Here is a 27667-nt window from a genome sequence, read left to right on the forward strand (position 1 = left end):
ACATGATGTAAAAACCTCATCAAAGTGGTAGAAGAAAATGTATACCCATTTTGGTGGTGTGATTTTTTAATTGTGGTTTACCACTATGAATTACGTGGTCTCACAAAATTCACACAAGTCCTTGAGCAATACTACTGCATCTTGTTTACCGTACACACGTATGCATTATGCACATACCCTCGCTCAGTTTCTACTTAAAGATAGAAGCTATATTAGAGTCCTTCTCTTTAAAAGAAGTTTGATAACATACCTCCCATTGAAAAACACAAATAAATTTCTAAGGGTGTCATTATAAAGTTCCTCCTGCACATTACATATATCTTGTACTAATATAAAATTTCATTATCTACTTTTATATCCATTGCAAAATAATAGAAAATGAAACGCTACCTTGCAAAGAACACAATATCTCTGTAGGATTCAGAGCCAAGTTTGCAACTGCTGTTTTAATTTTCTATGTAACATTTTGTGCAGTCTTAAAACTTCAATCAGTGTTATACTAATATAAGGATTTTCTATTGGGATATTTTTAAGCATAGCTGTTTCTACCTGGAAAGTATTTATAATTTAGGCTGGTGGGCTAATTAAGGATTCAAGTTGTGCGAGCATTGAAACCTCCACATTCTCACTATTAACACACAAAATTTCTCACCAGTTCCCCTGTCTATTAACCTAAGAGTTCAAAAACATTTCCCAGTCGTATTGTATGGCTAGCTCATTCCTTCCATTTAGGCTTTGAAAGAGCATTGTTTTCAAAAAGTCTTTTACAACTGGAAATAGATGTATCTGCTAAACAGATTCATATTTTCATGATTAGACAGGTGATCTGATCACAAGGCGGAAGAGAGATCATACACGTAAACAATGAACTAAAGCCCTGAATAGGATCGCTAAGTCTGTTTTTCTAGGTTACAGCTAAATGAGAGCCATTATGTGGGCTTTCAGATAAACTCACAAAGCTCTTATCTGTATAAACCTGATAGATCTGCCATTATTCTTAGTGACTAACAGAAGCTATATCATTCAGTTTCATTAAAAATGCATTAATCCTTTTTTAGTAACCTTCTTCTAATTCATTGATTCAATTATACAATGAACAATAAAAATGTTTGGTATAATAAAAATACAGTATTAAAATGTGTTATATACATAAATATTTCATTGCAATGAGATTATTCAGGGTTTTAAAAATATTACAATATTAATATCATGCTCTGAGACAATAAAATGTACACTTTTTCAGCATCTCTGAAACTATATGTCAAAAAGATTAGTTTTTTAAATGAGAGGCCTGGAATGGTTGCTTATAGTATTACTTGTGGTCACTTCATGTACAGCCTTCCTGTGAAGTTGGTGACACTTACCAGCACAGGCTGATTAGGGGACAGGAAAGTTTTATAGGTTGTGTGCACGTATTGCTCCTAAATATTGTGAAGCCAGGCTCTGCTGATTGGATCGATTCCCCCCAAAGTCACTGGCCTTTGGTCTAAATGAAAACAGATTACGACTCCCAGGGCTGGACCTTGAGTCGATACAAGTATTGGGAACGTTATGTTTCGGGGGGCAGTATGCTCAGTGTGTGGCAGCATTGGGAGCAACTTTCGCAGCAGTGGCAGCTACTGCAATCCCACTTACGCCAGCTAATTCGTTCAGATCACCAGGACTCCAGCGTAGGTCTCGATCTGGCAGTTCACGCGAACCAATTGGAGTAATTCATCCAAGACTTTAGTTGATTTTGACACAGCCAGTACTTTTTGTCATTTTCTATTTGGTTTCTTTTATTAATTTTTCTGGCAGGAAAGCAAATTATCATTGGTTGTTTTCTATGCGTCATCTCAAATGCCAATAGCCCGGCACGGCTGAGCAGGTTTCTGTGCGAGACAGTTGACGTTGCTGGTTGCTGTGAAAAGCTGGCGTGATTTCTGCAAGCGCTCCAAGATGAGAGGAGAAGAAAGCACTTCATATTTTCATTAGTCATCCCTTTACAGATTTACTTTTAATTCTTTCAGCAAAGCAGATTATTAAAAGCAATGACCTGAGGTCTTCATTCAGATATCAGACCTGCAATCCTGTATAATGCGCGCCGCAGGGCAGAGGTCACACTGACGAGTCTGTTAATGTAGTCACTCTGGGATAAGATCAATCTCCATACTTCACCATATTGATCTAATAGCTCATTGGCACTTCCCTCTTTGAATTGATTAGCTCATGTGTGAAAAGAGATTGATGGGTTTCTGACCCTGAGGAGTCTGTCAGGGGCGCACCCATGGCAGGGGAAGTAGATGTTTTCGCTGCTTCATTTGGGTGGCTCATTATGTGGATGCCTCACAGGGAATAAGGGTCATAACATTGGTTTATGAATTATTTACAACAAAATATCAGGGTTTTGCTTCATTTGATGCTCTACCCGTACTGAATCCATTCTAAATAGAGCATGAAGAAAATATACATGAATGGCCAAATGTACCAAATATTTGCGTAAAGGGAACTACCACATATAAGTGACCTTAAAAAGCAATTTTACTAATATAAGGTAATCATAATAGATATGAGGGTAGGAATAGACTTCATGGGTCATCTAGTCCATTCCCCTTATGCAATGACAGAATATTGATGATATCTAGAAATGAATTACATTTTAATTGCATATTCTGGATAAGTACTCACAGTGAATCTAGTTCAGACATCTCAGGGAACTTGATATGCACCTTGCACTGTAGAAAGAGGCAATTTTCATGCAACATGTGAGCTAAAAAATAAACTATGGACATTTCTCAGTTGTTAAAAGTAACCTAAAAAAAAACAGATTCAACGCCATTTATCAAATAGTCATATATTTGCAAAATGCATATATTTGACACAGTAGATTGGATTATGGTGCTGTGTGTGCTCATGCAAGAGGAAATATAAAAGGAGCTGTCGCCAGAAGCTGAATTTAGAAGTTGGCTTATGTTGGGTTGGACTTAAAAAATGTGTGCATTATCAGAGCCTTCACAGATATAAAGCAATAAAACTAAGGACTGGCTCCTTGAAGTCTTCCGTTGAAGCCCAGGCGTTTTTGTATTTCTGTCTGCATCTGAATTGTAGAATCACACTCAAAGACATTTATAATGAAATAATTTCTTGTAAACCATCTAAGCTCAGGATACTGTATAATACCATACCTAGGATGGTGTTACATAGGATGTCAGGTTTATGATTATGCCACAGTACAAAAAGTGTTGAGCAAAATATTCTCATGGTATTGCAAATCTGATGCTTATATTTATGTAAGGAGACAGTATGCTTCACTAATAGTATCTTACTCTGTTATTTAACTGGACACGGTGGGTTTATTTTGGGGCTGGCTGTTTAAATTGAAAGATAGATAATTTTATTTACAGAAAAGTGTCCATGTATGCTCCATGCAGTCAGACAATCCTTTTCTACTATGAGATATACAGGAACATAAACAGGTACTGCATAAAAACATACTAATAGGCAGTCCCTCCCCTAAAGACTTTATATTCTGAAAGAAACAGACCCTCAGGCAGATTAGATAAAAAAAAGAAGAAAGTCGAAGAGAGAATTCAATCCATTACCTGTCAGTGAAATGATGCTGAATATTTATATAATCTTGCATTCATTTATATTTCTAAAACATTCAGGCTATTTTATTTACCAGGAAAATTGCCCCGGTGTAGACTTCTGCAGCCACATTAAAAAAGTTCTAATACACCTCAGAAAAACTTATTAGAGGCAGAGTGGCGATGCAGTTTCCTCCGATAAGTCTGGGATAAATCTGGGATTAATCAATAAATTGTCTTACATTTGGGTATCAAAGTAATATTTTAGTGATGGTAAATCTACAAAAAACCCCCTCATATTAAACTTAATTACAAACCAAAGTAACTGGTACTCAGACCTAGATTAGTAGTAGATTGCCAGACACTTGAACACAAGCTATGCAAAAAAAATTTTTTTGAAGAAAATGTTGCCATTTTATTACAAGCTCTTGCCCGTTGACTGAGTTTCTGCCAGTCTGATTAAAACTTAGCTCCCAGACTAGTAGTGTATGGCACACTCGTGGGTGAATGGAAAGTGATCAGAGCGACCTGATTTTGTTGTTCATCGCTCCTGCTGTCATTCAGAAACGAGCTCAGAAAAACCTAATAAATTAGATGCGCAGACTCTCTCCCTTCTTCCTAAACTCACAGCTAATCTTCTGTTGCCCGATTTAGAGACTCAAAATTTTGATACCTATGTCCAGCTGTGACAGCAAAGAAAGTCAGGGGCTGGCTGAACTGTGTCACAGTCCACAGTCATTTTTACCTGCAAGGCTCCTGCTCATTCTGTGTTTTGTACCGCAAAAGTTCCTCTCATCAACATAACAAGGAGCCCAAATAAAAACAGTTTCTTCAGAGATATTTTTAAACATTAATATTAATCCTAGCTGCAGAGCTAATGTCTGTATGGGACCTGGGCAGAGTTGTGACAACCTTACTTTAATGATACTTCAGAGATTTCCAAATTAGAAGACAGGAAACAGGAAGTGGGAATAAATGAAACAAAGCCAAATGAAAGGCTAAATGGAAAAAACATTTTAATACACACTTGCCTATTCCTTAAACATTCATTCAATCAACACTTCCTGTGATTTTTAATAGCATGGCTCTGTCTGCCCTTCTACACTTGACTTTGTTGGGAAAGGAGCTAATTTTCTTGAAGACGCTGTTCATAGTTGAAAGGATTTAGCTAGATGGTAGTAGCTGCATGCGGAGAGCCTCCTGCAATGCTTTTAAGATGTAAAGAGGAGTACCAAGTCTTTTGGATCATCCCTGTGTACAGTAGCTCATTGGATCATGCATCACATATTCTCACTACTTCTCCACAGCCTTCTTGTATGACTTCAGCTTCCTTTGGTGGTGTTTTAAAACAACTTTTTCTATCAAGTCAGATGGATACTGGTTTAATACATGACAACCCCCATTCATAATGCTGAATTTTCTTTCACTTTCTCCCTTATCATTGTACCTTCTTTCTCATTTAATCTCTGCCCCAGTGACTTACTGCTACTGCTGCAGCTCTTGGGATGTAAGACAACCTTTCTGTATTTTTTCTTCATCAGTATACCATCTCCTTTCACATCTTGACTGAAGATACTGTTTCTCATGATTTCTGACTGCTTTCGCTGTGAGGTGGTTTTGGCTGTTCTATTACAAAACAGAGGAAAACACAGTGGAATGCATTTGTATGGCAAGTGCAGTATTTTATGATAACACCAGTCTCTATTGCCAAAGGTGTATTGCAGGTGACTTTCTGTCCTATTTAACACAGTATACATTTTAGTGATTTTAATATGGGCAGAGGGAAATATCAGCCCTTACATAGTTGAGCGTTTGTCAAAAGTATTAAAAGGACCATGAAAAGTAAAATATAAAACAACCTATTTTAATTCCTGAAAAAGATTGCAATGCTGTGCAATCAAAAGATAAAAAACATTTAAAATATAAAATTGCTGATTTGATGATAACTAGAATCAGTATGGAACATCCAATATATCACATGCGTTGTGCATTTTATCAGTGTCCAGTATTAATGATAACCCTGGTTATCATTAATACTTAGCTGGAAAATTTTTCTTTGCTCATTTACACTGCTGTAATGTTAAAGTAACTCCTTTTTAGTCATGACACGAGAAGATTATTTGCATATTCCCATCAGCATAACCATGAATACAGTCCCACGCTGTGTACACAAACCAACCTTTGTAGGTGTCGTCTGATAAAAGAGTAAAGTTATACTTCTCTTATGGCGTGCCCTTTTCCCGTACTCCACACCCCCTTGAATAGCTGTACTGGAAATAAACACAAGCCCTATAAACCAGAAGAGTAACAACGTAGTGTAATTCAAACAAAAGCCAATTTAAGTAACTCCCGTGTTAATGCATGCAAAACCCAGTGTTCTGGGGCATACAGCACTTGAAAGAACAGAACCCTAAACGTGCTGAGAGATTACTCTGCCTGCCTGTTACCATATTAAAGGGTCTTTCTGAAATTAGCATGTCTCTTGTGTCACAAGTTAAAAATATTTTCCATATTATAGTTAGTTGATTGAGTTTTAATAGAATATTTATTTTGTGGAAAATAAATTTAGTTCTTACTAGGACTTTGTCTTTAATATTTTACACTGTTAACCATCCCCCCCCATGCATTGTATTGATCTCTGTTGAAATTTGATGTTGCTGTTTTCTAAGAAATTTTACAAATGAGAGGTGATATAGGAGGTAAAGTTTACCTATAGACTCTTAGAATAAGTATCAGCTGGAAAAATGGGGTAGCTGTAAGAAAAATGTAATCCAAAAAATCACCAAACAAGACAGGAACATTACGTATTAGAAATCCTTTCAGATAATCCTAAAATATGTGTGACTTGGAGAAGACCACAGAGACTTTAATCAAAGGCTGCTGTACAATAGAGTGAAACTGCTGATTCAATATATTGAGAATAAATTCACCAGCAGTACCATAAAATTTACTAGGCTCAGTCTTGTCTTCTGATTCCCTGGAGGGCATCATTGTGCATCCTAAAAAGCAGATCAGACCCACAAGGCTAACAATGAATCAAGTGGGCCTAATTCTGATTTTATTTATGTGGAAGTCAAAGGACTTATGTTCATGCAAGTGAAGAGCTAAGAATATGGCCCGGCACATTTTTGCAGTTAGTTTGTTGACATCAGAAAGAACAGGTCTACTTCCGTAGTAATTCAAGGGAACAAAACAACTTTAGTACCAAAATTGCTACACAAACTACATAGCATTATCTGATTGGTTTAAAATTCTAGACCCAACTACGCATAAACTTATGCTGTACTAACATCAGTAGAGACACTCACAGGAGTAGGATTTTGAAGGTCAGTTCTATGGGTCAAGTCCTGAAGCAGGCACTCCTTCACCCTCTGAAACAGATGCTGAGAAGAAGAATTAATTTTCCTCTTTCCTTATCTTTGCATTCACTTTGACAGGGAAGAAACACTGCGTTGTAAGCAAAATTTTCAGTTGGGACTAAAAAGAAATCCTTTTCTTATTTTCAGTTAAAAAAAAAATACCCACCCAAAAAAGAACCTAAGAAAAACACATTTATAATTCATCAGAAATATTGCTGACTGCGAAATACTAAGTCATTTTCATGCAGTTTGCACAGAGATAAATGTGAGGAAAAGGAGAAAAAATAGGCATGTTATATGTTGCATTTGACGCATTATATAATATATACACACACAAAGTTTATTGTAACAGCCCTTTAATACGATGTTTGAAGAACTGAGATTTGCCTTCTCCTTAATAGAGGGTAATACTCTCTAAATGGAGTCCAAAGATCCATAAAAGGAGAGGTGTTGCTTCTTAATAGGGTCATCATCTGCTGCTTGCCCATACTCCTTTCAGCAACCTGAGGCCCCTAGACTCACGCACCTTGTGTTATATTCCTGCAAGAAAACAGGATGAGTGTGAACTGGTGCTCAAGGCTGCTTTTTATTTGAGTATTTTGACACCATGGAAGACCAGCACCGAAACTGGGAAACGGCTGGTCACTGCTGCTTTGATGCCCTCTTTCACAGCGATCTTACACATAGCTGTCCAGGGGCATGCATGGGGAGAAGCAGTTGCAAAGCCATTGCGCTCCCCGTGTGCATTTGCTAAGCAGGAAACACCAAATACCATTCAGAGCACGGGCACCACATATTCACCGCTTCACATTTTGAAAGGGTAAAAGTGTGGAGATTTTCAAAGGTATAATGTTGCATTGCGCTATAAATTCCTTATCTATGTCCTTTAAAAAACTGAAAAGTGGATTGATATTCCAAATACTAATGGTTCCATGAGCAGGGAGTTAACGAAGCATTTTAGTCCTTCTCTCTTCCTCTCTCTTGGTTCTCCGTTGTTGAATAAAGGGTGAGCATGTTAGCCTTTCTTTCAGCACGGTACCCAGCAGTTACTTTCTTCTATCTGGATACTGATTCACACAAGTCATATAGGAACATGTTATCTTGGATAGGTGAACTCCCCGTTGAAATAAGCTGACACTCACTGATGAATTTAGAAGTTATTGAAGGAAGAGGTACATATACACACACACGCAGGCAGGCACCAGGTATAATTACACCTTCATAACAGCTTCTTTATATGCTGTAAAGGAGCGGGAAAAGGCTCACACGGAAGTATTTATATATATCCTTTCATTTTTAAATTATGAAAAAATGCAAAATGCTACCAAACTTGGGCAGATTTTATACTCATTTCACACTCGAGCTAGATGGCAACAGGACAGTCTAATCCAACATGGGCTTGTAAAGATCTGTCCCTCCCTTAACCTAGAAATTTTATATAACACACAGGTTTCTAGTAAAGAACTGGAACAATCATAGTTAATATTAAATCATTTTTTCTTGAACTTTGTAGCATTTTATTACTGAGTTTATAGGTAGTAACCACATTTTATTAGGGCATTCACTGATTCTGAAAGTTATGTGCTTTTACTTTTAAAATCGCATTGGCTGTTACGTGCTGCTTTTTGTCAGCAACCTTGCACAGGAGATTTCCCACTGGTAGCAGCAACCCATCTGAAAAGTCCAAATCCTTCTCTACCTATGTAACGACTTGGAAACCATGCATGCATTCAGGAGTAAAAATTAGCCTCTGGAGTGCACTTGTCTTATAAAACTTTGATTTGGAGCGATTTGCTTCACTATAGCATAAGAAAATGGAGTAACAACTGGAGATATATGTCTGCAATGACTTGTGAGTGATCTCCTAACTACATTTGAAAGAAAGTTCAACCATCCCTTGAACCTGTATGCGTCAGGCTGAACAATTCAGACAGATGTTTAATCACTTCATATTCACTAGGAAATGGCTATTCAATGGCCGTAGAATTTAAGAGTGGCACTATGAGATGAATGCTTCATGTTATTTCTATATTGGCATTCCCTTTTAGAAGCATAAGTAAAAACAAGTCAACTGAATCCAACATGGTTTTATCACATAAATTTCAATCATCAGATTTTTTTTATATCATTAGATACCCTTTTAAATTTTTAGTAGCAGAAAAGCCCAAAGCTACAGTGCAGGCTGATGCAAAGGTTGATGCAAATGAAAAGAGACGAAAAAGGATTCTCCAACTTCTCAGAAAGGGAGGTGTATGTAGACTGGGTAAAAGGTGAGTGCATTGTTTAACAGAGTCTGTAGCAATAATTATAAAGAAAATATTTAACTTAGAGCAACACAAAAAAAAACATGACCCCGAAACTTTTAACAGGTAATTCATCAAGTGTCAGGCTGAAAATACCTCTTCACAAGAAAAATTGTAATAGATCTGCCGTTGTTGGTTACAGTATGCTAAATATTGTGTAACACTTTCCTAAAAGAAAGACACAGTGTAGTTTTGATAAGATTAAGGTGCATTTCAGCAAAGCATACACATTATTCTTCATTTTGCTGTTTGGCAATTTCAATGTTCTTCTTCAGAGAAAACAAAAGTTTATAATGATTAACATTCTGTGCTGTGGGAAGCATACACTCTACAACAATACTACTCTTGTGTCGCACTAACTTTCCTCATCTATAACATCAGCACAAATAGTTTTTCAGATGAGTAACCAGCATTTCTGAGATAAGTCCTTCCTTTAACTACAATTGATAATGTGTAATTGTGTATTGCAGTGTCAACAGAGACCTCAATGAGCCTGACAAACTTCCACTGAGTCCTGCACCAAAAGCTCAGGGCCCAGCTGAGAGGGAGTTCGGTGTTTAGCAGACAAATGTGACACCCATCCCCAACACCAGACCATCTTTTTGTCCCACCAAGAGATAATGTGTCACCACAATGCTCAGGATTAGACCTTTACACTTCAAATTGAGAGTCTATTTTCTCCACTGCTGGAAATATCCTACATGGTTTGCATTGTATTAGTGAGATAAATTAGGCAAACTAATAGTTGCATCTAAATGTATTCTCATGCGTGCCTGTTTTCTAATCCTTGTTAGCAGAGCACTCAGAAAAGTGAATTAAAGTCACCTTATAATTCCAGCTAGCAGTGGAGGAACTCAGGCATGCCACCAGGGAACTCTGTGTTCAAACCTATATTCAGATATTTAACAGTATGAAGTTTACTGTGCAGATGAGCAATACCACATGAATCTGTCACACTGGACACAAAGAAATGTCAAAATTCCACCAGGCTCCATGGTTCTATTAAACCCCTGGGAAAAAAATGGGCTTGGTGGAGGGGGCACATCTCTGTCTCTCTCTTTTTGCAAATCTGATTTTTTTCAAAGGTTTTAAATGGGGAACACTATTTTATAGTGAAATTGGAGAGTAAGCTAACGTAGGGAGTACAGTGACCCTCCCATGCTTGGGGCATAGGCTGTCCTACTGCACTGTCCTACTGACCCACCTTCAACTGCTCCTATCCCAAGACGCATGAACTCCTGCCAACCCAGCCGTACGGCAGTTCTGCTCTGGTGCTTTACTGAGAAGAGCTGGGATGGTAAATGGCTGGGACAACAAGGAGAGCATGCAGGCTGCAGCCAGCCCTTCCCGAGTGCTGCAGCAAATAGGCTGTGCAAGGAGTGATTCCCTCCGGGGGCGCGGGAGAAAGAGAGAGAGCACACCAAAGGTTTCTTTCACAGAGGTCACAATACTGAAATATTGTCAATTAATACTGATACTGTGTACATTTCTACTATGAGGTCACTGAAGATATGTTTCCAGGTCAACGTGGGAAGGGCAAAATCTTAAAACCTCATCATAATATAGTGCATTGCATCCTGCCATCTGCCCGTACACAAAACACCTGTGAGTGGATATTACACAGGCAAAGTGATTGTGCAGTGTCTCATTCACCACATCTACCTGTTTACTTATTGGCATTCCACATGCTGGGAGACCCTTTTTGCATAATGAATTATGCTCTTACTTTAGTTTATTCTGGCTAGCTTGATAGTTAGCAGGCAGCACAGTGGGATAGCGCTGCAGGGTTATGGCAACAACCGTTTTTTTTCCAGCTTATGACTTGGGGAATATGCTACAAGTAGTCCAAATAGCATGAGATACAAGGTTATAGAATCATGGAATCATCTAGGTTGGAAGGGACCTTTAAGATCATCAACATACTGCCAAAACCACCACTAAACCATGTCCCTAAGCACCACTTCTATATGTCTTTTAGATACCTCCAGGGATGGTGACTCAACCACTTCCCTGGGCAGACTGTTCCAATGCTTGACAACCTTTTCTGTGAAGGAATTCCTCTTAATATCCAGTCTAAAACTCTCCTGGTGCGACTTAAGGCCATTTCCTCTTGTCCTATGGCTTGTTAATTGGGAGAAGAGACCAACCCCCACCTCAATACAACCTCCTTTCAGGTAGTTGTAGAGAGTGATAAGGTCTCCCCTCAGCCTCCTCTTCTCCAGGCTAAACAACCCCAGTTCCCTCAGCTGCTCCTCATAATACTTGTTCTCTAGACCCCTCACCAAATTTGTTGCCCTTCTCTGGACACGCTCCAGAATCTCAGTGTCTTTCTTGCAGTGAGGGGCCCAAAACTGAACGCAGTATTCAAGGTGGGGCCTCACCAGTGCCGAGTACAGGGGGACAATCGCTTCCCTAGTCCTGCTCACCACACTATTCCTGATACAGGTCAGGATGCTGTTGGCCTTCTTGGCCACCTGGGCACACTGCTGGCTCACATTCAGCCGGCTGTTGACCAATACCCCCAGGTCCTTTTCTGCCGGGCAGCTTTCCAGCCACTCTTCCCCAAGTCTGTAGTGCTGCATGGGGTTGTTGTGACCCAAGTGCAGGACCCGGCATCTAGCTTTGTTGAACCTCATACCACTGGCCTCGGCCCATCAATCCAGCCTGTCCAGATTCCTCTGTAGAGCCTTCCTACCCTCAAACAGATCAACAGTCCCAACTCAACATGGTGCATCTGCAAACTTACTGAGGGTGCAACCTCATCCAGGTTGTTGATAAAGATATTGAACAGAACCGGCCCTGATACTGAGCCCCTGGGGAACACCATTGGCCACTATGGATGACTCCAAATTCTGACATGCTTCCTTGTCTTCACTGTAAGCGCAGTAAGCAGGATTTTGGTACAGGAAACAGGATTTACCTATTGCCATTTAATAATGCTATCAGAAAGCTATCCCTTGTTCCACCTTTGTGTCCCTAGTGTTTGAGAGATTAAACAACACACAGGCCCACTTTCACCTCTGGGACTTCTCCTGCTTGTGCTGGCTACAGCTGCCATACTCTGCTTCTCTAACACAAAGTACTTGCCCCTTCTCTGTCCCAGCAGCATTACTTACTGTCACACAAACCCTTTAAGTCTGCATCTGATCCAATCTCATCATCCTCACCTTCAAGGTTTTACTTGACATCCAACTTCCCTCATGTCTTCTCTCGCTGCACTGCCTCCCCATTCCCCTCCTTTAAAGCCTCCTGCTAAGCACTCCCTTTGCTTCCCTTGTCACTTAGCAGCAGTTTTACAAGTGTGATGGTTTACTCCTTTCATACTCGTAACATTATTACTTTTTCCTGCCACCCTGCATGCTGGAAATGACCTCCTATTTCTTTTGAGTCGCACACCCTCCCTTAGTTTCTTCCACATCTTTCCTTAAAAGCCATTTCTGCAGCAACATTTTCCAGTTACGCTAACCCCACTGGTGTGTCTTCATCTGAACACCACCGGCCAGAGAGGACCTAAATTTAACCGTCTGGGCACAGTATTCAGTCACGCTTTTGCTTGAGGCGAGGTAGGTGTCAAATGGGTATCTCATTTGACAACTTGCTTAGGTAAGACCTGGGTTACTATATCCTTGTGTCAATGTTCTGTCATGGGAAGGAACAGCTGCAAATTTGGGGAGTGTTCTTGCAGCAGCTGGTTGTTGGCTGTATGATGTTCAATTTTTATTTATAAGCATTCCCAGTAGTTGGGACAAAGGGTACTTTTTCTTGTTGTTGTTAAGATATTGGTAATACTCTTAAAGATCCCCATAAACTGAAAAACCTCAAAGTTTAGCCAATAGTACAAGTTTACAAGCTTGTTTTTAATTCAATTTATACCTTGATTGAAAATTATGTTGATTATAGGGAAGCCCCAGACTGGACTGGAGCTAAGTTATCTTGGTGACAGAATCTTATCTCTTCTCCTGCTTACCCTGTTAATGGCAGACTAGCATGCTTTGGCTTTGGAGTCAGAAGACTGAAGTCCACAAGGTGCTTTTCCTGCAGAGGACCTTCCTCTTCAGAACTCACTCTCCACTCTGGCCACAAAACTTAAACCTCTTTGCCTTCAGGATCAGTTTAAGGCACATACTTGTTTTGGTGAAAAGCTGATAATTTTATTTTGTTTGTTTTGCCAGATAATATGCTTCTGCAACTCATTTATTGACATGCTACGGAAACACAAAGGTGTTTGTGTTCTGACTGAAGTTACACACATCATAAAGTTTACCAGCTCGTTCTAATACAAGAAGTGATGCGTTACCGTTTTTGTTCAATATGATCTATGTTGTTTTCTATTTTACATTTCGTATGCATTAGCAGAGACAAGTATGTGTTTTTCCTCATCTACATGCCTTTCAGAAGTAGGCTGGAATTGATCGCTTGCCCTACATTTTATTAATCCATGACCCTCCTTAAAGTCATCTCTGTTTCTTCCTAGTGCAAACTGGGAAGCATTCTGCTGCCTGCCAGCTTTCTTAAAATGGCAAAGCAGCTGGATCGAATAGTCTTCTGAAGGCAATATGTGTATTGTACTTTTTATGCTATCCATTTTATAGGCTTTCACTGGTTAAATTACAGTGAATACGGAGGAGCGGATTTTGTGAACCACTAGCAGATGTTCGCTGTTGCTGGTTTTATGGGTCTTGTAGAACAGCAGGAACAGACTATGTGCAAAACATTTTTTTTCTGTGATTTTTGCCATCTCATACTGTTCTCACAGCACTGGCTCGGTAATGATATGATAGAACTTGGGAGGTAAGCTTTGATTGCAGACTAGCTGCTGTTGGGGCCTTCAGAAAGCTAGACCTGTAAAGTGTAGTTTGTTTTCAAAAGCCTGTGGCTGAGACAGATGGGTTAGCTGGAAATATGTCATTTATAATATAATCAAATGCTTGACCTCTTATTCAGGTATTAGTTGTTATGACATGGATGTTGAATGTTTAAACTGTCTCACAGTTTGTTGTGTTCAGATGTAAGCTGCGATAGCTGTGTGTGAAATGCTAATTTTTGAATTAAATTATCATGTTAGCATGATTTATTTGATTTTCGTAACATCTTGTTGTACAGAGGAGAAAACGATCACAAAACAGTTTCACGAAAAAAGCAAGTGGACTAGAATGTGTAAATTTCAAGCGTATTTTCTTCAAATAACGCTTGGGTTTAAACCTGGTCGGAGTTTTGGTAGGGAGGGTGCCAACGTTGTAATTTACTGTCCTCTCTTGAGGTAACCAGCCACTTGGTTGAAATGGTTTTGTAGTCAAATACACGTTGTGAGCAGAGGAAGAGATTTTTAACACAGAATCAGCCTTGCTCTGAGGTCTGAACAGAAATGAATTCTCATGGGCACAGACAGCATAGGGATGGACCAAGGCTGAGTTTGTGCTTTTCTTTGACTTAGTAATATATCCATCTACAGAGTCCACACCTCTTTCTTTCCTCCATCTCTATTGCCCATGGATATGTAGCTTATAGGAGTTATGTGAGCATACATGTATTAACAGTGACTGTAGGCAGAAAAGCAACTGTGATAAAATATTGTCCTTAATACTGGAAAGCCAAAGCATGCAAAATATTTGAAATATCAGGCATAATTCAGCCCTTTTGTGTCTATGCATTAAAATCTGTTATAACACAAATGTAGGTTGAAGATAAAATTAGAATAGGACAGACGATCTTAATACAAGCATCAACTAATTCTGCAGTGCTTTATTTTGCAACCTTAAGATATTATTTTGGCACAGATACTTGGATATAATTTTCCTTGGGGGTTTGTTGTTTGATTTTGGGCTTTTTTTAAGAGCAAAGAGGGGGAATAAAAATAAAATTAAAAAAAAAAAAACAAAACCCAATCCAAAACACCATGAAAATTATATTATCTGCTAGGTAAGGCATTAGTGGAGGGAATGAGCTGTGCAGTTTCCCAGCACAGATACCTGCTGCAATCATGGAAGGTCCTAATGCAGGCTGCACAGGAGAACATGATCTGCTGCACATAGGTTCTTCTGCCCTTTTCTCCCCACTGGCTTTGTGCTAATCTGCTCCCTTTTCCTCCTGATTTCATTAGCTTGCACGGTCCAGCAAGAGGGAATAATTTGAGACAGATACCCGAGGGGGAGAAACTGGAACAAGAACAGTTAGGAGACTGTGAATGGGGAGAAGGGAAGTTAAAATGAATGAAGGAGGCAAACAGAGACTTTGATGTTAAAGCCTGAGCTGTATGGGAAGTGACTGGAAAGAGGGAGACAATACTAGCTAACTTTCACAGGTGACACTACAAAAATCTATTAACAACAAACATTATTTCCTTCTTTAACACACAACCAGAAAACAAGCTTGAAAAAATAAAGTTCAAAAATGCATTAGGTCGTAGCTGATAAAATTTGAAAGAATCTATTGAATTATCTAATTCAGCTCATGCAAGATTGCTCCTTATAATGCGGCTTCATGTATATTATGAAATCTCGCTTGAATCTAGAGACACTGAAAAACAATTTTAATAGTCCCACATCTCAGAAATTCTGGGCATTTCCCCACTTTAAACATTCTCTTTGCTAATTTATTTTTTTACTTCTCCTAATTTATAGCATTTTTAATCTGTTCCTTCTATTACCAAATGCAGTCATTGATACATCTCACTGCTCACTACTGCTTTGTGCAGAGCCCTTTCTTGCCCTACCTGTGACACCCAAAACTGCTCAGCTTCTGTTTATGAAGAAGTTTTCTTCTTTTTTCATAGTACCACAACTATTCTTAGAGGGAGTCTTCGCTTCGCTCTTTGCTTTTTCCTTTGCAAGGGACCTATCTCTGACTTGGGCTTGTTGCAGCAATAATGCTCTTGAACCTGCAGACTCCTTACTATTTCCAGAAGCTGAGGTTTAAGGATGGAGTGTATGGGAAAGTTCATATTAACATTATTTCTCTTATTCTTGTTTTGGGTAAGAGTGATATCCCATTTCCCTAAACATTGCGTAACTTTACTATTATTACTACTTTGCATTAACAATGCCATAGTTCTGCTTTTCTAGCTTGCAATCAGTAGTAAATATTCTATACATTTTACAGATAAGGGTTTCAGCAATGTCTTATTTATTCAGCTGAGAATAGCCATTTTGTGGATGAGTGATTTTTTATAGCATTTCTGTTCTCATGACGTTAACCAGACGCTTGAAGGAGGACTGACTCCATAGCGTGATGTGAGACTCAGTCCCAGAGTGATGCCACCGATGTTTGTTTGCTTTGCAGGTTGATGACCAAATGAAGTTGCTTCAGAACTGCTGGAGTGAACTCTTAATTCTAGATCACATTTACCGACAAGTGGTACATGGGAAAGAAGGCTCCATCCTTCTGGTTACCGGGCAACAAGTGAGTATGTGGGCTCAGAGAAGTATTGATGGCTTTTTAATAATCATTTTCAATATAGCAGGAGTTTAACTAGGTCAGAAGCACTCCTCTATTCTCAGAGATTCTGCACAAATAATGTAGATAAAATGACTTGTGCACTCTGTTCCTAGTCTGCTGATTACAGTTAAACTTATAAAAGCAGATATAATCATAAGAACTTTGCTTTTCAAATATACTTGTATACTTCAGTGATTGAAAAATAGCAGATGAGAAGTGTTTCTCAAGAAGTTGTATTTCCTTGGGGCTAAAATGGTTTCTGACAGCAACAACACCACTCCCAAACCTGATGCTTTAAGTCTAAGCAATTATAGCTTATTTTCCCTTCAGAATTGTGCTTTACACTAAAGAATCACTGGCTGGGTCAGAAACCTAGAGAACCTGCAGCTACTACCTCAGGAATACCTTGCTTTTAGAGAAGTATGCACGTGTGAGAAACATCACTGCAGCTGAGACATCTAATCCCAGGAAAATTATTCAGTCCATAGGCTGTAAATGCGGGTACTGTCTCGGGAGCTGTCCCAGAGTATGCACCCTGCAGTTTCTGCACAGCTTTCCAAGGGTTAATTTTCTTCAGGTGTCAGATGCATAGCTCTCCCAAAATGCAAGAGCAATAATGTGGCAAATATTAGGAAAACTGTGAGAAAACCCAAAGGAAACAAAGTTTTTGTCTCCCTCATACTTTCCAAAGCACAAAGAACTTGACAGTCAAATAAGAGCCTTACTCCTAAGATTCTTATCCTGGTTTTAACAGAAAAAAAAAAAAAAAAAGTCACAGTATCAAAGAGAAGCAAAGTGTGCCTGTACTTTATGTTCCTGATTCAAAGTGAAAACAATGGCCCATTGGTATTTAAGTAGCTGCAAACTAAACTGCCTCAATTTATACACAAATGGAAAAATAGCTCCTTTTTCTGAGATACATCATTTGTGTGTACAGGTTGTGGAATCTGCTTACGGCTTTAGTTATAATTTTGAAATCATAGCCATTTCTTTACACTAAGAACGAGTGCTTGTAAGAATCAGAAGGAGAAATAACTGTTTGCAGTTATGATTAAAAGGTGTACAGTAGAAGGGAGAAAAGATCAATTTGTCCAAGAAAAGAAGTGGGAAAATCCAAATTCTAGTTATTGAACTGATTCCTGTACCTTTGTGGAAAGTCACTAACCTATCTGAGTTAAAGAAGTACTCCCTAATTATATGAGCTAAAATTCGTTGCACTACTCTTGATTTATACTGGTGCTATTGAGAAAATGACTGATCCCCTTTCCATTTTGTCACCTGCAAAATATGGACAATTGTACCAGCAATTACTTTCTTTACCACACAGGGTGCTTGCTTATTCCTTTGTTTATAAAGCTATAAGTTTATTGACAGTTTTCTCTTCCTGAGAGAACTGCTAAATTAGTGTCTCATTTGCTATTTGATTAGCTAGTTTTTAAAGGTACTGACTACCTAAGTCCCACTGAAATCATTAGAGACATCTAAATACCCTTAAATTCTAGCCATTGTCCCCATTTTTCCACAGCGGTAATTCTTACCTCATTAGCCACTTTTATCTTTTCTTGCAAAAAAAAAAAACCCAGCTGTATATGATCTCAAGGCAAAACAGAGCATTTCATCACTGTTGGACAACAGGATGCTTATTAAATGTACTGCTTGCAAATCATCAGCTGATTTTGGAAGTTGTATATTCCCAGGCAGAATTTAGTCTCCAACAAAATTAAAACCTGGCTAAATTGGACTGATTGCATCCATTTTTGCCCCAGGTTTGTCAAATACATTTAATACAGCCTCCTTTCAACCCAATTTTGCTTCCCTGTGCCAAAGTTTGTCACTTTGAAGTCGGTGCAAGCACCTTCAGAGTCTCCCATCATCTTCTGTACATTCCTCTTCACACTTAGGCTGCTTGGAGACAAGAAGCCATATTACTAGAACAGCAAACAAGATCACTACAGTCAGTCCCTTTCCTTATGGATAGACTCCTTCCCATTTCACGCTCGCTAATGACTGGAGAACATACTCCCATGTACGCACCACAGATTCTCCTTGAGAAATAGGGAGACACCAGACCTGAAGTAAATATGCAGTCTCTGGCTGCTGTTTTTGAAACTGGAAGGAGTCTAAAATCCACACGTAATGCCACTATATTGTCCTGATTCCGTTCAGCTCTGGTCACTGTCACCCTAGATTAAAAGCCAGCTTTGCAGAGCGGGCACAGCTGCACCCACAGCGCCTGCTCTCGCTGAGCCGTGCGTGGCACCCGCGCGCACGGGAAGACCGCTGGTAGCTGAGGTATTGCGGAAATGCCACTACTATGCCAGTACGTGAGGTGCATGCAATTTATCATTCAAAAGCATTTACTTTAAAACATCACCTATTTAAATGATTCTCATGAGTGGAAATCATTCACTGAAGAACCTCTTTTATTTGGATGGACGAAGCCGGGTGAGCTAAGCAGAAGGTTTAAAATATCTAGAATTGCCAGAGCCACAAATCTCAAAATCACAGAATAATCCAGGCTGGAAGGGATTTTAAGGAGTCTCTAGTCCAACCCCCTGCTCAAACCAGGTTTCTCAAGGCTTTGCCCAGTTGGGCTTTGAAAACCCCCAGGGGTGGAAACTGCACAACCTCCCTGCGCCACTAGTGCCACTGCCTCCCCATCTTCACGGGGAGACAATTTTTTCTTAGTTCTGGTCTAAATCTCTTTTTTTTTTTTTCAACTCATACCCGATGCTGGCCACTCTCCTCCTCCTTGAGCCCTGCCGCAAAGCACAGAGCCTGGGAGACCTTGTCAGTAAAGGCTGAGGCAAAGGCGGCACTGACAACCTCAGCCTGGTCTGTGTTTGCTGCCACTAAATCACCAGCTGAATCCAGCAGCCAGTCCCACATTTTCCTTGTTCATCCCCTAACTAGCAATTTGCAAGGCTCTAACTCGTCCCTCGTGAGTCTGAACTCTAGCTGAACACTGGCTTTTTTAACATCATCCCGGCACGCCTGGACAGTGCTTCTAAATTACTTATTGTGAGCCATTCCTGGCGTCAGCCGCTGTGTACCGCCTTTTTGCATTGTAGCTCAGTTGTGAGTTACCTGTTTAGCCAAGCTAATCCAATACAGCTGCTTCTTCCCCTAAGTGTCAGGATGGACCATCTTGGCAGCACCAACTCAGTCTGTCGTCATTCTAAGACACAACACCAGTTCAAATGTATTTATGAAAGGACAATTATGACTCTGTCTCCTCTGTATTAACTGTAAAATAATTATGGAAAGCCACACTTCTAGATCCAGGCATTATAAGTCTTTGCTATTGCACTGAATGCTGCATATTTTTGGGCTGCTGCCCTGATCCTTTCAGTTCCTTCAGCAGAGAAAGGGAAAGAACCATGCCACCATCTCATAAAAATTAATTGGTTAAGGTGTGGAAAGCACTCTGACACTTTTGATGAAAAGTGCTGTAGATGTTTTTTATTTACTGCTACCAGCAAAGCACTATGAGCAAAATTACAGTCAATCATCTGGCTTTCAAAGATATTAACTTTAAACTGAGGACCTGAGCTAGATAGCCTATTTTATTACCTGAGACATCATGATTATTGTCACAAGTTAGCAAATTTAAGACCTCAGAAGCCCCACTCCTTGCTTTCCTTAATATATCCCTCCATAAAAGCTACTCATAAACACAGTCCTTTTTACAATCACAATCAAGGAAGCTGTAAGGGGGGAACTTATCACCACTTAATTAGAACGTACCTGCTTTCTCCACTTAGGCTGCGCAGTCTGTGTTCCTCAGGCACAAAAGTCAAACTTCATCCAGCTCCCCGGGGCCATACCACTGTCAGTTCTATACTAGGTATCCAAATGGGCTAATAGTTAGAAGAGCACTTGATAATTTTCAAACACATTGGCTCAAAACCCGTCACCTTAGGGCATTCCTATCACATTTCCATACATCTGCATTTCCCTCAAGTCATTGGCTTATGAGTTTTACCCAGTGTCAATCCACCGTTCCCACTTTGATGGGGAAAAAGTGCAGTCAGCAACAAAGTAGTAAGCATTGGCCCTTGCACAAAAAAAAAAAAAAAAAAAAAAGACTGTGTTTTATTTTATTTTGTTGTTTATTTGGTTGGAGTTTCATAAATGAAGCTCTTTTGTGTGCATGTGTTTCAAGAAAGCACTTTTTTAAGATCATTACAATTCCTCAGCAGTTCCTCAGAAACAAGTTCCTCCCTATGCTGCACACTTCATTTTCTGCACTAAGTACTGCCCCTCAGCAGTAGCAATTACCATTTCAAAAGGAAATAAAGTAGCACAAATGCATTTTACAACTCTCCAAATTTCATAATAGAAAACAGCTAAGGAGTGATTTGCAATGTGGTGGTTAATTGTAAATCATTGCCAATATGCTCTCCACACGCTGAGTTTTGTAGGCTTGCCATGTAGCATGTAATTTTAACGGACCATTTCTAATTATAGAACTCTAATTCCTCCAACCTGTGCACTTTCCTTTTGTATCTTCTACATCAGCAATACACTGCCAGCTTCCGAGATCCAGCACCCACAGGGTAGACACGAAAGCTCTGGGTAGAATATTTCATGTTCACGCGTTTTCATGCAGCAGTCAACACACAACACATGAATTGTAGGCTCGGCTGCCCGGACACAAGCTACTCATTTTGTTCATACGTACACTCTACTCATTGCTGCCAAATCTTCCCGCTGCTGAGTTTGGGCAAAGCCTTTCAGATTATAAAGGCCTTCCAAAAGCTTGCCTAAATCTCAGATATTTTTTTTTTTTTGAGATTGTTGAAACTACTGATTTAAAGTCATCACACAAATACATCTTTCCACCTGGATTTGTATTCTAAAGCATAGCACCAGAGAAGAGCATGAGAGATAACCAAGATCTTGAGAGTGTTGTGTTTTGAAGCAAATCAAAATTTAACTTCATTTTAGATCAGAATTTTGTGGCATGAACCTCTCCCTAGATGGGATACTCTGTAAATCTCTGAGCTGTACTTTATTGAAAGGTGGTAACCTGTTGCTTGGGGAATTTTCTGTGGCAAGGTAATCTCTCTTAGACTTACCCACTTGCAAAGAAGGCTTCTACTATCCCATGGTAGTTGTATTTGCTGAAGCTTTTGGAGAATCTGTCTAGTGAACAGACTTGCAAGTTCAAGGAAAGATCACCTTGCCACTGAAAAGTTTCTCAAGAGGCAGCTGAACTTTCAAACTGTGGGCTACAGATGATTGTATCACAAAGAAAGATCCCCCTGTGTACAAGAGTGTTAGAGGAAACTGTCTCTGAAGGACAAGAGAAAGGAGCTGGCAAAAAAGTAGATAAGGAAACAGGCTTTTTTATATATCCTAAGAAATGACTAAAAATATATACACTAGTCATAGGATATAGAAAAATAATGGATATCTAATTGAAAGCTATTACTTCTTATGTTCTTGGAAAGGCATAATTCTTTTTTTTTCCATTAGGTTTGTGATTGCAGTCAGTGAGACTTCATAGTTGTAGCTGGCAGAAAAGAGGTGTTTTCATTTGAGGGCCAAATCTACAAGTCCTTACATAGGCAAACAAACACCGGATTTGATTCAAGGTGGATACAAATGAGGTCAAGCAATCATTATTTTGCTGTTCAGTGTAGTATTTGTTCTCTTGTATGCAGGCTTGCACAGTTCCTCACTCTAGCGATTTCTGCCCAAAGGAAAATAAAACAAGGTCATGCTAGTTGTTAAAAGTGCTTCATGCCTTATGAAGATATTATGCTAGGTGCTTTTGGGGTATGAACTAGATGTTCTCGGTTGAAGTAGGCAAAACATATCAGAATTCAGTTATAATCATGAAAGTGCCCAATTCAGGTTTGTCCAAATATTCATTAAACATTTTGAGCCTTCCAAGTAGCTATGGACACACCTGTGAACAAACTGATCCCAATTTACATTTGCTTTGCTGTGTTGCCATGAAACCACCATAGCACTGTGGCTTTAAGTCTAAAATTCCAGTTCCAGTAAAAATTCACAGAGAGGGCACCCAAGATGAATCCTTGCACTCCAGAACTCTTCCGTTTCCCACATGCTGACTCTGTCGCGTTCATAGGAAACACATTTCTTCTGTGTTCTGTACACATTGCTGCCATATGAAGAACAAAAGCTATTTGCCTGGAATCTGACAGCGTTTCTTCAAGGCTGCTAGTCCTCAATACAAGTCCCATAGTAGTGAACTAATTTCTCCATATAAATTCATGTAAAGTCCACTATTTGATTTTACGCTTGCCCAATGAGAGAGATAAGTTGTTCAGAGAAGAAAGCAGAAGAAAGCACCGTATCATCTGTCCCAACTGCCCACTGGAATAATGATACTGATGGGTTTCAAAGTGAGCACATCCAGTCTTCCATTGATGGTAAAGGACTAAAAATAGTAGAATAGAAATTTGTGTAAAATAAGAGGGTAAAAAGGGGAAATGAACTTGCATGGTTAAAACCTCCTGAAGAAACAGTCTGAGTTGGCACAGCCCTTGTGATGTTACCTAAACATTCACAAAAAATTTCCCGTGATGGTCTGTCTTCCAGTGAAGTTTACGGACATTCAAACTCAGCAGTAATTCCATATCATCGCATCTCTATATAAAAAACACAAAGTGCATTGCAACACTTCAGTAAAGAAATGGATTCTATTGTACTCTAGGTTAGCTATGTTCTGCACATTAACGTCTTCATACTAATAATTTGAAGAACCCAATAGTCACCATTACTGGAGGGGAAAATTTAATGGTACTGATTAAAATAGCTATCTGCATGAAACTTAACAATACTTTTATTATTATGTGTTTTATAGCATAAATATATCTACTATAAATGAATCTATATATGATCAACCACAGGGCATAGATTTTTTCCAGTCTTGATGTACTAGTTTTTCTGAAACTAAGTTAGACAAAGTAAATGCAGTACTTTGGAGTGTTACCATCTGCATATTATAGCTAATTAGCAAGCACAATAACATCATCCTAGGGGAAAGGTCCACTGGCAACTTAATTCATTATCTTCTATTATTGTGTATCATGTTAAAATGACAAGCATCTTACGCTGTATAAGTCATAATTTTAATTAATATATCCAAACCTGATATAAGCATATCTGCTGGTTTTGTCCATGCTGAGTCCTCCTCAACTTTTGTACGTAGGTGCCTCTTCAAAGTGTTTTTACATGTTCATTTGCTTAGAAACATAACACAAATACCACTTTAAATGTTTTTAATGAAAGTATTAATTATATGAAAAGCTCAAAATGAGTTTAATAACCACCGTAGTTGCCACTGAAATATATGTTTCAGGAAACAGTGGAAAAGTAATTATGGCTGTGATGGTAAATTAACTTGCTTGCTATATACTGTGCTGAATGCATTCTTCCGAGAGAAGGTCTCGCCCACCCACATAGCCATACGCTAGAGCCAACTCACAGGCTCTCAGCGGGGTCAGGACTTCAAAACCCAGGGCAGATCGCTGCGGGCCACTCGCCAGGCTTTCGGTGCAGTTCGTGATGGAGGAAGGAGCAGCGGGGGGAGCAGCCCCCCAGCAGCAGCAGCCAGCTGTGCTGGCCGGGGTTGCACGGGGCAGAGCAGGGAGGAGCAGGACACTCCCTTTGCTGCACCTCGGCACCCACTGCCCCCTTTGTCTTCATGCCCCAAACACACAGTGATCTAATTCACTCAATCTAATATGAAATCAATCTTTCAGTAACTTGAACTACCTTAGCCTGCTAGAACATTTATTCGTTACACAGGTACTGTATATGGCCAGGGCTTTATTCCTTGCACAGTTTCTCTTCTGGCTGTAAGGAACGGCGTTCAGCGATAGGCAGTACCTGGTAACAGCCATCGATAAGTAAGATCACGCTAATCCTATATTCTGGAGACTGTTTCAAGTTTGCTGAAGCATTGAAAAGGGATGGTACAGTTCCACACAACATTTCCATGCGCCACATGACTCCACTGTCATATCCTAGAAATCAAACACAGTTTAATTTTAGAAGAAGGAAAGAACCCACTTCCACTGTTAAATGTTAGGCTTTGTTTTGTGGGCATAAAGAGGAGTTGATACCAGAGGCCACCACCTGACTCCACCAGAAAGTTTCAGTCTGAGCCCAGTGAAACCAGGGAATAGGCTTCAAGAATCATTCATTACCATGATAAATCATTCGCAAAACAAAAAAAGCACAAGTGCTCCCTGCATTTCTGGCCTTCAGCCTCAGCATTGATTTAGCCCAAGGTATAGTTTCATGTTGTAAAAAAGGTTTGTCTTTTGTGCTGCCTCGAACGGTATCTCACTGTGTTAAATGAGACCTTCATGTGAGAAAAACTGCAGAATTAGTCACTTCCATCTCTCTTACCTCTCTGTTTATCAGTCAAGAAATATTGTTTTAAAGTAGAATGTTCATAAATATTCAGCACTGGCCTAACCTGCTTTCACTGACATTAAAGGGATTTGGACTTTTAAGTCACTCTCAGCTGTATCAAGAAAAGGTTTTAGAAAAAATACTCAGTATTGCCGTGTCTTTCTGCAATCCCATTTAAGTTATGACCCTCTTAATAATACTATCAGCTTTTTTATTTCTTTTCTTTGAGAAATGCTGAGGAGACAGGTATGACAAGAATGCTGCCTATCCAAGGGACTTACGCACATTTTTCTACTTGGGATTCCTTCCTCTCCATACCAAGCCAAAGGTCTCCCTCTTTATGCCCAATACTCATGATCGGAAGATATCCACAAGATGTGCCAGATTTACCTGAAGAAACTTGATGTTTCTCACTTTCAGAAAGATAATCCAGTTTGCAGGTTACAGCCTTATTTCTTGCATGCACTCTTTGGACTGGAGATTTGACCCCAGATTTCCCATATCTTGGCCACTCCAGCCACTGGCTTGCTACCAAATTCCACCTTTTGTATTTTTGTTGCCTTAGGTAGATGAAAGCCACGTAGTCCACAAATCTAAGAGGAGCTGTAGCATGAGCTGGATACACAGTCACTTACCACTGTCATGACTTGGGCAGTCCTGGCCATGCCAAGAGGCAGTTTGGCACCCAAAGGGCTGGTGGAAGATGGAGCTGCGGGGACCTTAAGCACAAAGTTAGGCAGCAGCAGAGCAGAGGTTTTAATTATCTAATTTTAGATTTAGGCACTTTATTTCGCAAATGCTGTATGCTGCAGGCTGTGCTGTAGTAACATACGTAGCGATGTCCGTACTAACCTTAAACATGGTGGTGTAAGCACCAGAATGGCAAGAACAGGCAGTAGTGTAAATTCTTCAGTGCCGTTCTGTCTGCACTGCTTGGGTACCAAGCTAACCCAATTAAGCTTTTATCATTACTTCTTCATCATTAGTATATTCATCAAGCGAGATAGCACCATGTACAAGAGGTACAGTACAAGAGGAATTCACACCTCCATTTGTCTGTGCAGCCGTAACTTTATGCCCAACATTTTACTTCTGAATTAGATAATGTGGAAATGTCAGTCAACATTCCATCTTCAATGTCAAAATCAACTGTGAAATGTAATACTATTAATTGGGAAGCAAGAATGATTTATTTCAGTTGTGTATTTGATTTTGCCAAATGAAATTAATGGTACAATACAAAGTAAATGCTAAGATTTCTGTATGTAGTTAAGCATTTTGCTCAAGGTCCAGGCCGTCTTTTAAAAGCATTTTTAATCACAAATTGAAAGGTAAAAGAATTAACACACCTTTTAGAATCAATTCCTGCACACAGGACCAAGCAAGCAGGACAGCATAGTCTTTAATGTGACCACTTTTTCAGCATAGACATTAACAGAGGCTTTTTCATGCACAGTTGATTTTGTATAAACTGATTGACACCTTTGGGGGTCGTCTTTCCACTGACTCATAATTTTGCTCACTCTTGAAAAAAGCCTTTTGCACACCCAGTATTCTCTAGTTAAAGCTGAAAATTCAACTCATCATATTTACACAATAAAAAAAAATCCATTCTGCGTTGTTTTTAATTGCAAATCCTACTCAAGGGACCAATTCTCCTGCTTAGGAGGCAGCCCTGTGCCTTCTACTAGAGAACCAACTGCAGTCAATTATGGTAATGAAATGTCAATAAATATAAAAATTTAATACAGCCTGCTCTTGGTGAGTGGCAGATGAGGACTTGCCTCCCAGACAAATTTGCTGGTGCTGCAAATATTAAATGCACCTGAAAGAGTAGCAGGTTGCCTGAGAGCTCTCCAGTAGAGGGATGGTGGGAGATCCAGGCATCTACTGGGTTTTTCCATTATGGCATAATCGCTGCACTAAGGCCACTGATATTCTTGACATCCAGGCACCTTAACTTCTTATTATGAAGTGAATAGCGTATTTCCCCCACAAACTGGAACCTCGGAGAGGGATTTCGAGCTTTTTTTCCCCCTTAACAATTACAAAAGGGAAATTAAGTTGTGAAAGTTGGTATTTATATGTGACCGGTTTCTCAATATGAAGTAGTTGAATCATGTCACTATATTAAACTGCTCTTTGAGCAAAAAGTATTTGAGGTATGTTACTTTATTTTTTCTTATTATTTATATAAGTATATATACTTATATATAAAGAAATACATATAAGTGTATGTATAGAAAGAGAGAGAAATAACAGATGAACTAGAAAGTAGTTTATGAAAGGTGGTTTGGCTGGGATTTTGAAAGACCAGTTCCTAGTTTTGTCACAGATTTCTTTGGCCCTGAGTAAGCGATTTAATGTCATTACTTCAATTTTCCCAGGTGTAAAAGAGAGCAATAAAACCTCCCTCACAGGATACTTAAGTCTAATACATTGACTTAATTGAAATATAAGCAAAATTTTAAATGCTTTGCAGAGTTGGAGCAGTGTTATTCTTAACATCCATACAAAAAGTGTAACTTCATTTTTCTTGTACAGTTGCCTTCGGTCAATGTCTTGGGAACACTAAGAATACATATAAATAAAATTTCGTATTAAAAGT

The 27667-nt window shown here is 39.3% G+C and overlaps 1 protein-coding gene across 2 annotated transcripts in view; it reads left to right on the forward strand.

Annotated features, from left to right (window-relative positions):
- NR5A2 (nuclear receptor subfamily 5 group A member 2) overlaps positions 1-27667 on the forward strand; it is a gene marked incomplete at both ends in the record, with an annotated part of 96170 nt that overhangs the window by 38849 nt on the left and 29654 nt on the right. For both annotated transcript variants that reach the window (XM_082483315.1, XM_082483316.1), the window contains one exon: positions 16507-16626. In XM_082483315.1, coding sequence (XP_082339441.1) covers positions 16507-16626 — 120 coding nt within the window. The remainder of the gene's footprint in view (positions 1-16506; positions 16627-27667) is intronic.

The sequence above is a fragment of the Vanellus vanellus genome (genome assembly GCF_965231255.1).
Source record: "Vanellus vanellus genome assembly, chromosome: 5".
NCBI lineage: Eukaryota > Metazoa > Chordata > Aves > Charadriiformes > Charadriidae > Vanellus > Vanellus vanellus.